Source organism: Bufo gargarizans, chromosome 1, assembly GCF_014858855.1.
Source record: "Bufo gargarizans isolate SCDJY-AF-19 chromosome 1, ASM1485885v1, whole genome shotgun sequence".
NCBI classification, from domain to species: Eukaryota; Metazoa; Chordata; class Amphibia; order Anura; family Bufonidae; genus Bufo; species Bufo gargarizans.
Window position 1 is genome coordinate 279,377,229 of NC_058080.1, and position 10,997 is coordinate 279,388,225.

Below are 10,997 nucleotides of genomic sequence, written 5' to 3' on the forward strand. Positions count from 1 at the left end.
ATTATCAGGTATAGTCTGTAGTCCTGTAAATATCAGTTCTGGAGTTTTCCAAGTTTTCAAAATGTTAACGTTCAGAAGGCGTCATTGTTTTGGAGGCGCCATTGTTGGCTGAATCCAGACCAAGGTATCCAGTCTGGGTCACATTATGGAGATTACACTCTTCTATTGTCAGGAAGGTGTCGGGGTTTGGTCGGTGCCGTGTTTGGGTGACTGTAAAGCTAGGTGTCAAGGCTGGGCCACGTTATGGGATTAATACATTAAGGTTGTTCTATTGTCCGATCCTTCAATGGCTGCCGTTCTGGGGTCATAAATCCGGGTGACACGTAATTGTTCAGTGATGAAATCTCTTGAGAAATTTCCTTAGACGACCTCTTTGGATTTGTCTGGTAAAGGCTATACTGTTTAAACCTTTGCCCCTCTAATTTAAAACTCTGTCCTCTTGTAGCAGTTTTTATTCTTTTAAATATTCTCTCCTCTTTTAGGCTCCATTCACACGTCCGCAACGTGTTTTGAGGCTCCACGGATCCGCAAAACACGGACAGCGGCGGTGTGTTCTGCATTTTGCGGATCGCACATTGCCGACACCAATAGAATATGCCTGTTCTTGTCCGCAATTGCAGACAAGAATAGGACATGTTCTATTTTTTTGGGAAACGGAATTGCGGACCCGGAAGTGCGGGTCCGCAATTCCGTGTCCGGGCAGCATGATGTGCTGCCTCATAGAAGTGAATTGCGGAACGAAATTGCGGACGTATGAATGGACCCTTACCTTGTTAATTCCCTTTATGTATTTAGCAGTCTCTCTCATCTCCGCTCTGTCTCGTCTTTCTTCCAAGCTCTACATGTTAAGGTCCTTTAATCTTTCCTGGTAAGTTTTATCCTGCAATCCATGTACTAGTTTAGTAGCTCTTCTCTGAACTCTCTCCAAAGTATCAGTATCCTTCTGGAGATATGGTCTCCAGTACTGAGCACAATACTCCAGATGAGGTCTCACTAGTTCTCTGTAGAGCGGCATGAGCGCCCCCCTCTGTCTACTGGTAATGCCTCTCCCTATACACCCCAGCATTCTGCTAGCATTTCCTGCTGCTCTATGACATTGTCTGCCTACCTTTAAGTCTTCTGAAATAATGACCCCTAAATCCCTTTCCTCAGATACTGGTTTGGTAGGGTTGATCCTGCTGACCTATGCTCTTTTGGTCAGCTAGGTACCAGTGTAGTCTCGTCTACTTCTTCAGCCTCCACAGGAACCTATGCTATCTTCACTTCTTCTTCAGGCTTCACAGGGACTAGTGCGATCTCCTCTTCTTCTCCAGGCTCCACAGGGACCAGTGTGATCTCTTCTTCAGGCTTCACAAGGACCAGTGCGATCTCCTCTTTTTCAGGCTTCACAGTGAGCAGTGTGATCTCCACTTCTTCTTCAGGCTCTACAGGGACAGTGTAGTCTCCTCTTCTTCTTCAGGTTCCACAGGGACAAGTGTGATCTCCTCTTCTTCAGGCTCTACAGGCGGCAGTGTAGTCTCATCTTCGTCTTTGGGTTCCACAGGGACCAGTGTGATCTGCATTTCTTCTTCAGGCTCCACAGGGACCAGCATGATCTCCTTTTCTTCTCCATGCTCCACAGGGACCAGTGTGATCTCCTCTTCTTCTTTACGCTCTACAAAGGCCAGTGTAGTCTCCTCTTCTTCTTCAGGGTCCACAGGGACCAGCGTGATCTCCTTTTCTTCTCCAGGCTCCACAAGGACCAGTGTAATCTCCCCTTCTTTGGGCTTCAGAGGGACCAGTGTGATCTTCTCTTTTTCAGGCTTCACAGGGACCAGTGTGATCTCCCCTTCTTCAGGCTTCACAGGGACCAGTGTGATCTCCCTTCTTCAGGCTCCACAGGGACCAGTGTAGTCTCCTGTTTTCTTCAGGCTCCACAGGGACAAGTGTGATCTCCACTTCTTCTTCAGGCTCTACAGGGGCCAGTGTAGTCTCCTCTTCTTCTTCAGGTTCCACAGGGACCAGTGTTATCTGCACTTCTCCAGGCTCCACAGGGACCAGTGTGATCTCCTCTTCTTCTTTACGCTCTACAAAGGCCAGTGTAGTCTCCTCTTCTTCTTCAGGGTCCACAGGGACCAGCGTGATCTCCTTTTCTTCTCCAGGCTCCACAAGGACCAGTGTGATCTCCCCTTCTTCAGGCTTCACAGGGACCAGTGTGATCTCCCCTTCTTCAGGCTTCACAGGGACCAGTGTAGTCTCCTGTTTTCTTCAGGCTCCACAGGGACAAGTGTGATCTCCACTTCTTCTTCAGGCTCTACAGGGGCCAGTGTAGTCTCCTCTTCTTCTTCAGGTTCCACAGGGACCAGTGTTATCTGCACTTCTCCAGGCTGCTCTGGGACTGCTATGTCCACAATATTTTCTTCAAGCCACTTTGCTTAAGCAACTGCTTATATCACATGCTACACCTTGTATCACACATTACATGTTTTATGCTTATAGCATGTACTACAGTTTATACCACACAATACACCTTTCCTCACACTACACAGTAAATCACACACTATATAATACACCTGACACTACACAGTAAATCACACACTATATAATACACCTCTCACTACACAATACACCACACAATAAACCACACACTACACGTCATCTTACACTTCCTTATGCGTTACCCTTATAAACACCCTATTTGCCTGCAGTAATATATGACTGCTCGTCTTCCCCCTCAGGATGTCTGTGGTTTCACTGAAGATGATTTTAGATGTCTCTTGCCCACACATCACATAAATGTCCCGTAAATGCACAATCTGCATAATTATTCTGTTTAGAAGTTTCCCATGTGTTTTCTTTAACCTCATTGATTATACCATTTGTGAATTCTGTTGGAGAAGCACCATACAACATAGACCCCAAGCAGTTGTTAGCTTCTATACACCTTCAAAAATTGTTGGTACAATTCTGAGGGCAACAGCTATCCTTCATGATTGTCCCAAAGGCATGTATGCTTAGTTTTTCAATCTGTGTTCTCAAGGGAGAGGGGAGAATATGCCACTGCCAGACTCTTCTTTTTCTCCAGAAACCTCTGTCCTCTCCAGTCCCTCTCTTCTCTTAAGACTCCTCTACCACTTCTCAGAAGGATATAGACTCCTCTGGCCTCTCCACACTCCATTGTTTCCCCCAGAATGTCTGTCTCCTCCAGACATCTCTGTCTCCTCCACACCCCACTGTTCTCCTTCAGACACATATGCCCCACTAGATCCCTTTGTCTTCTCTAGAATACTCTGTCCCATAAACATCTTTCTGTCCTCATCTAGACTGCTCTGCCCTCCTCTAGACCCTGTTGTCCTCTTAAGTCACCCCCTGTCCCTTCCAGACTTCTCTGTCCTCTCATTTGGCCCAATCCAGATTTTTCTGTTCTTTCCAGGCCACTCTGGAAACGTGGGGGATAACGAGTTTAGACACCTGTCAGTATATACCAAGTCTTTGCGAGGTGGGGGAGAACAAGTAAAGACACCCATCATCGAGGGCTGAATAGGCAAACCTGAAAGCCTGCATTACGTAGTGGACATCTACAGTCATAGGAGCCAGCTTATAGCCGTAGTAAGGAAGAATCAGGAGAGAGAGACTAATTCAGCTAACATATTTCTGAGTGGCATCTAACCAGCCACCATACCTCATAATCTGGTGACAGAGACTGCACCTTGTACTTAATACTGCTGGATGTGCCACAAGTTACCATTTGCCCATAGAAAAGAAAGCTGATCTCTTACATCTGCCTGATCCCATCAACCCACCATTTCACTGCACCAAACTCCAGGGAGTGACAGCCTGAGGGAGCAAACCATGACACAACATCTGATCAGGGCCACTACCACTCCCATCCTCTGCACCAGCTCCTCAGGGGCTCACTGCATCTTCTCTTGACAACTCTATCATCTCTATATCTTTCTGTCCCTTCCAGTCTCCTGTGTCATGGTTTCTGTCTCCCTTAAGATCACTCGGTCCTCTCCATACTTCTATGCCACACTCCAAACTCCCCAATGACCCTTCTCTACCCCCTTTCAGATTATTCTGTCTCCTTCAGACCCATATATCCCCTTTAGACAAGTTTGTTACCTCCAGACAGCTTTGTCCATTCCAGACCCTACTGCCCCTTTTTAGACTCCTCTCTCCAACCATAGACCTTTCTGTCCTATCTAGTCCCATATGTCTGCTCCAGACTCCACTGTCCCGTCCACATGTTTCTCACTATCTCCCTCATATAACTCAGTCCTCTCCAGACTTCCCTGTCCCACTCCAAACCTTCTATGACACTTTCAGGCCTCTCTGTCCCCTTCCAAAGCTGTGTGTTACATTCAGATCCATCGGTCTATCTTCAGAAAACTTTGTCAACGTCAGACTCTTTTGTCCCCTCCAGACCCCTCTGCCCCTCATACTTTTCTGTCTCACACTAGACCCCCCCCCCCTCAAATTCATCTGCCACTTTTCCAGAACTCTCTGTCCCTCTCCAGACTCCTTTGTCCTTCTTCACACCCTTCTGTCACCTCCACAGTATTATTTTGTTTCCAAATCCTTCTGCTTCCAGACTCCTTCGTCATCTCTATACCGTTCTGTCTCCTCCAGACCTCCCTGTCCTACCTAGATGTCTGTGTCTCCCTGCAGAAACCACTGTTTCCTCCAGACTTGTCTGTACTATCCAGATGTGTATGTCTCTTCTTTACTTTTCAGTCATTTCTATACCCTTCTGTCCCTTTCATCCTCATGTGTCACCTCCAGAATGCTGTCTATTGCAGACTTCTCTGTCTCCTTCAGACCCTTTCTCTTTCCTCAGACAACTTTGCCCCCTACAGTCTCCTCTATCCCTTCCATACTCCTCTGTCTCCCTCCAGAATACTCACCTCCTCCAGATGTCCCCCTGCAATTCCCTCTTTCCCCTCCACATTGTTCAATTTCCCCCAGACTTTGCTGTTCTCTCTATACCCTTCTGTCTCTTTGAAACTCCTCTGTCCCTTTCAGACTACTCAGCTTCCCTTCAGACCTTTCTGTCATTCTTTCGATTCCTCAGTCCCATCCAAACTTCTCTGTCTCCTGTAAACCATTATGTCTTCACTAGAGTTGAGCGGACACCTGGATGTTCGGGTTCGACGAGTTCGGCCGAACTTTAAAAAAAAGTTCGGGTTCGGGACCCGAACTTGACCCGAACTTGACCCCGAACCCCATTGAAGTCAATGGGGACCCAAACTTTTGGGCACTAAAATGGCTCTAAAATAGTCCTGGAAAGGGCTAGAGGGCTGCAAAAGGCATCAAAATGTGCTAAAGAGCACGGCAACTGTTCTGCAAACAAATGTGGATAGGGAAATGACTTAAAATAACCTAAGATACAGAAAAATTAAAAATAACAATCTGGATCTAGGAGGTTGAGGAGGCGGTGGATGGGTGGACGTGGCAGTGTAGGTTGACGTGGCGGTGGAGGTGGAAGCGGCGGTGAAGGAGGAATAGGTAGCCAACACTGATTTGTGTTATTTTTTATTTTTAAATTGGGGTATCCCCCAAAATATTGGGACATATAACAAAATAAAACAAAGAATAAGTGCACTTGAGTACAAGACTGGATGGTTGAGGTATAAATGTCTATTCTGCACAAGGTACGGACAAGTCCTGTGGGATCCATGTCTGGTTCATTATAATAAACGTAAGCTTGTCCACATTGGCTGTGGCCTGTGATAATGCTCTCTGCCGGCTAAACACACGTTCACACTATACACTGGCTGCAGGGCAGGGCAGCACCTCCAAGGCTGACAGAGCTTTTCCACATTTTGGCCATGCTAACCCTGCCTTCTCAGGTGCTGGCGGTGCCCCAGCTGCGTTGGCGACCTCTTCCTCCTCCTCTGCCTTCGCCTTGTGCTTCCACTGTGGGAATGCCATCAGCAGCGCGCTCTTGTAGTCGCGCATCTTCCCATCAGTAACAGATGTTTTCACTAAATTTAGTTCCCTGTCAGAGCAGGGGTTCATTCACTGCAAAAGGGGGTTCATGTCACCCAGCAATAGAACAGAGGATTTTGAGAGATTTACGCTGGGTTCACACCTGAGCGTTCTGAAAGGAGCGCTCTGTATGCACGATTGTACCGGCGTTTACAATCGCGCATACAGAGACAAGCGAACGCCCATTGTCGCGCGTTCCCAAAAGTCTATGTACGGGAACGCGCGACAAAACGCCCCAAAGAAGCTCAAGAACTTTTTTGAGCGTAGGGCGTTTTACAGCGCGTTCAAACGCGCTGTAAAACGCTTAAGTGTGAACCAGGGCCATAGGGAAGCATTGGTTTTCATGTGTTGAGCGTTTTACAGCGCCTTTGAACACGCTGTAAAACGCTCAGGTGTGAACCCAGCGTAAGGCCCCTGTCACCCAGGCACAGCAGGGGTTTGTATACACCAAAAATGGTAGCATGTCACCCGACAATTGAAAATAAGATTTTTTTTCAATTTAGGGCACTAAAATTGGCACTTTTTTTGCATTAAAATGGTCCTAAAATAGTCCTTGAAAAGGCTAGAGAGATGTAAAAGGCAGTAAAATGTGCTTAAGAGCCTGGCAACTACTCTGCAAACAAATGTGGACAGGGAAATGACTTAAAATGAAATAAAATAACTAAAAATTACAAATTATTAAGGAGGTGTGTCTGTGAAGGTTCTCATTTATCCAGGTCATGGTATATTTCTGTAAAGAATAAATCAAGGCAACTGGACGTACTGTAGATTTCTTGAAAACGTTTCACTCGTTCTTCCAACGAGCTTTCTCAATTCTGAGTGATTGTACAAGAATTCTGGGAATAAATGTGTAACTGAATCCACATCTGGTAATTATACCCAGCATTGGGTCAAAGGTGTTGATTCCATTATCCTAATTGGAGTCAGTAGGTGATAAAGACTTCCCAGAAAAAGGTGTCAAGACAGCATTGTATGTGGCAGACAATAGATGTCTAACCCCCCCACCTCTATTCAAGCTTGGCTTCTCCATTTTTAAGTAGATGGCCTCCTTCACACCTCGTTTGTACCAATCGGCCTCCTTATCCAAAACACGTACTTGACTGTCTTCAAAGGTGTGACCTGTTCCTTTTAGATGTAAGTACACGGCTGAATCTTGACCAGAGGTTTTGGCTCTTCTATGCTGAGCCATACACTGATGTAGTTGTTGCTTTGTTTCGCCGATATACAGTTCTGAGCATTCCTCATTGCACTGGACTGCGGACACAATGTTGTCCATCTTGTATTTAGGCGTTGGGTCTTTGGGGTGAACCAGTTGTTGCCTCAGTGTGTTGCTGGGATTAAAGCAGACAGGGATGTGATGTTTATTAAAAATCCTTTTGAGTTTCTCAGACACCCCAGCTACATACGGGATAACCATATTCTTGCGTCTGTCATGCTTCTCGCCCTCACTGGTAGTCTTGGTGGTCTTTCTTCTCCTTCCTTCTGTTTTGACAAAGGCCCAAACTGGATACCCACAAGTTTTAAGTGCCCCTCTGAGGTGTTTGAGTTTCTTCGCCTTGGCCTCTGTGCTGGTGGGGATTTTCTCTGCCCGGTGGTGTAGAGTCTGGATGACTCCCAGTTTGTGGTCTAGAGGATGGTGGGAATCAAATAGCAGGTACTGGTCTGTGTGTGTTGGTTTTCGATAGACCTCTATTCCCAGCTTCCTTCCCTCTTCCACTGTTATAAGACAGTCCAGAAACGCCAGTTTGTTGTTCTGCATATCTTCCCGCGTGAAATTGATGTTATGATCCACTGAGTTGATGTGGTCGGTGAAAGCCTGTAACTCTTGTTTATGAATTTTAACCCAAGTGTCATCCCCATATCTGAACCAATGACTCGGTGTAATTCCCTTGAAAAGGATTTTTAATAAACATCACATTCCTGTTTGCTTTAAACCCAGCAACACACTGAGGCAACAACTGGTTCACCCCAAAGACCCAACACCTAAACACAAGATAGACAACATTGCGTACGCTGTCCAGTGCAATGAGGAATGCTCAACTGTATATCGGCGAAACAAAACAACAACTACATCAGCGTATGGCCCAGCATAGAAGAGCCAAAACCTCTGGTCAAGATTCAGCCGTGTACTTACATCTAAAAGGAACAGGTCACACCTTTGAGGACAGTCAAGTACGTGTTTTGGATAAGGAGGCCGATTGGTACAAACGTGGAGGCCATCTACGTAAAAATGGAGAAGCCAAGCTTGAATAGAGGTGGGGGGGGGTTAGACATCTATTGTCTGCCACATACAATGCTGTCTTGACACCTTTTTCTAGGAAGTCTTTATCACCTACTGACTCCAATTAGGATAATGGAATCAACACCTTTGACCCAATGCTGGGTATAATTACCAGATGTGGATTCAGTTACATATTTATTCCCAGAATTTTTGTACAATCAATCAGAATTGAGAAAGCTCGTTGGAAGAACGAGTGAAACGTTTTCAAGAAATCTGCAGTACGTCCAGTTGCCTTGAATTATTCTTTACAGATATATTAAGGAGATGGATATGGAGTCGGAGGTTGAGGAGGCTGTGAATGTGGTGTTGTAGGTGGAGGCAGCAATTGAGGAGGAGCAGGTAGCCAACAATGTTTTTCTTTATTTTTTATTGGGTAGGTAGCCCCCAAAATATTGGGACAAATAAAAAAAAAGAAAACAAAGAATCATTGCACTTGACTTGAGTACAAGAATGTATGTTTGATGGTGGTATAAATGTATATTCTGCGCAAGGTACAGACAAGTCTTGTGGGATCCAAGCCTGGTTCATTTTAATGAACGTGAGCTTGTCCACGTTGGCTGTGGACAGGCGGCTGCGTCTGTCTGTAATGACGCCTCCTGCCGTGCTAAATACACGTTCAGAGAGTACACTGGCCGCCGGGCAGGCCAGCACCTCCAAGACATACAGGGCAAGCTCTGGCCATGTGGACAATTTGGAGACCCAGAAGTTGAATGGGGCAGAAGCATCAGTCAGTACGTGGAGGGGTGTGCACACGAACTGTTCCACCATGTTGTTCAAATGCTGCCTCCTGCTAACACGCTCCATATCAGCAGTTGGGGCCGGTTGTTGCGGCGAGGTGACAAAGCTTTTCCACATGTCGGCCATGCTAACCCTGCCTTCTGAGGTGCTGGCGCTGACACAGCTGCGTTGGCGACCTCTTCCTCCTCCCCTGCCTTCGCCGTGTGCTTCCACTTGTCCCCTGGCGTCAGTCAGGAATGCTCTCAGGGGCGCGTCTACCAGTGTGCGCCTGTAGTCGCGCATCTTCCGATCACGCTCCAGTGAGGGAATTAAGGACGGCACATTGTCTTTGTAACGGGGATACAGCATGGTGGCCACCAAGTAGTCAGCACACGTTAAAATGTGGGCAACTCTGCAGTCGTTGCGCAGGCACTGCAGCATGTAGTCGCTCATGTGTGCCAGGCTGCCCAGAGGTAAGGACAAGCTGTCCTCTGTGGGAGGCGTATCGTCTACGTCCTCCGTATCCCCCCAGCCACGCACCAGTGATGGACCCGAGCTGCGTTGGATGCCACCCCGCTGTGAACATGCTTCATCCCCATCCTCCTCCTCGTCCTCCAGTAGTGGGCCCTGACTGGCCAAATTTGTACCTGGCCTCTGCTGTTGAAAAAATCCTCTTTCTGAGCCTCTTCTAAAAGACTGGCCTGAAAGTGTTAGCGATGACCCCTCTACCTCCTCCTCGTCCTGGGCCACATCCTCTTCCATCATTGCTCTAAGTGTTTTCTCAAGGAGACATAGAAGTGGTATTGTAACGCTGATAACGGCATCATCGCCACTGGCCATGTTGGTGGAGTACTCGAAACAGCGCAACAGGGCACACAGGTCTCGCATGGAGGCCCAGTCATTGGTGGTGAAGTGGTGCTGTTCCGCAGTGCGACTGACCCGTGCGTGCTGCAGCTGAAACTCCACTATGGCCTGCTGCTGCTCGCACAGTCTGTCCAGCATGTGCAAGGTGGAGTTCCACCTGGTGGGCACGTCGCATATGAGGCGGTGAGCGGGAAGGCCGAAGTTACGCTGTAGAGCAGACAGACGTTTACCCCTGGCTGTGCTAAAGTTGGTGGTGAAGGTCTGACGCTGACCGGATGAGGAGGTGGAAGAAGAGGAGGAGGAAGCCGAGTAGGAAGAGGAGGCAACAGGAGGCAAAGAATGATGCCCTGTGATCCTTGGCGGTGGAAGGACGTGCGCCAAACAGTTCTCCGCCTGGGGCCCAGCCGCCACTACATTTACGCAGTGCGCAGTTAGGGAGATATAGCGTCCCTGGCCGTGCTTACTGGTCCACGTATCTGTGGTTAGGTGGATTTTGCCACAGATGGCGTTGCGCGGTGCACACTGATGGTCATGCAGGTTGTGCTAAGGTTCAGAACGTTAATGCCTCGCTTCAGGCTCTGATGGCACAGCGTGCAAACCACTCGGGCCTTGTCGTCAGCACATTGTTTGAAGAAGTGCCATGCCAGGGAACTCCTTGAAGCTGCCTTTGGGGTGCTCGGTCCCTGGTGACGGTGGCTATTAGCAGGCGAACTGTTTTGGCGATGGCTGCTCTGCTTTTGCCCCCTGCTCCCTCTTTTGCTACGCTGTTGGCTCGGTCTCACCACTGCCTCTTCCTCCGAACTGTGAAAGTCAGTGGCACGACCTTCATTCCATGTGGGGTCTAGGACCTCATCGTCCCCTGCATCGTCTTCCACCCAGTCTTGATCCCTGACCTCCTGTTCAGTCTGCACACTGCAGAAAGACGCAGCAGTTGGCACCTGTGTTTCGTCATCATCAGAGACATACTGAGGTGGTATTCCCATGTCCTCATCATCAGGAAACATAAGTGGTTGTGCGTCAGTGCATTCTATGTCTTCCACCGCTGGGGAAGGGCTAGGTGGATGCCCTTGGGAAACCCTGCCAGCGGAGTCTTCAAACAGCATAAGAGACTGCTGCATAACTTGAGGCTGAGACAGTTTCCCTGGTATGCATGGGGGTGATGTGA

The 10,997-nt window shown here is 47.9% G+C and overlaps 1 protein-coding gene across 1 annotated transcript; it reads right to left on the reverse strand.

The window, feature by feature from the left end:
- Positions 1-1,424: 1,424 nt before the first annotated feature.
- On the reverse strand, positions 1,425-5,037 carry LOC122926578 (110 kDa antigen-like). Its single transcript, XM_044277993.1, has 3 exons — positions 4,969-5,037; positions 1,939-2,214; positions 1,425-1,838 (listed from the first exon to the last, which is right to left on the reverse strand). The coding sequence occupies exons 1-3, from the start codon at positions 5,035-5,037 to the stop codon at positions 1,425-1,427; spliced, it is 759 nt and encodes a 252-aa protein (XP_044133928.1).
- Between the last annotated feature and the right edge of the window lie 5,960 nt (positions 5,038-10,997).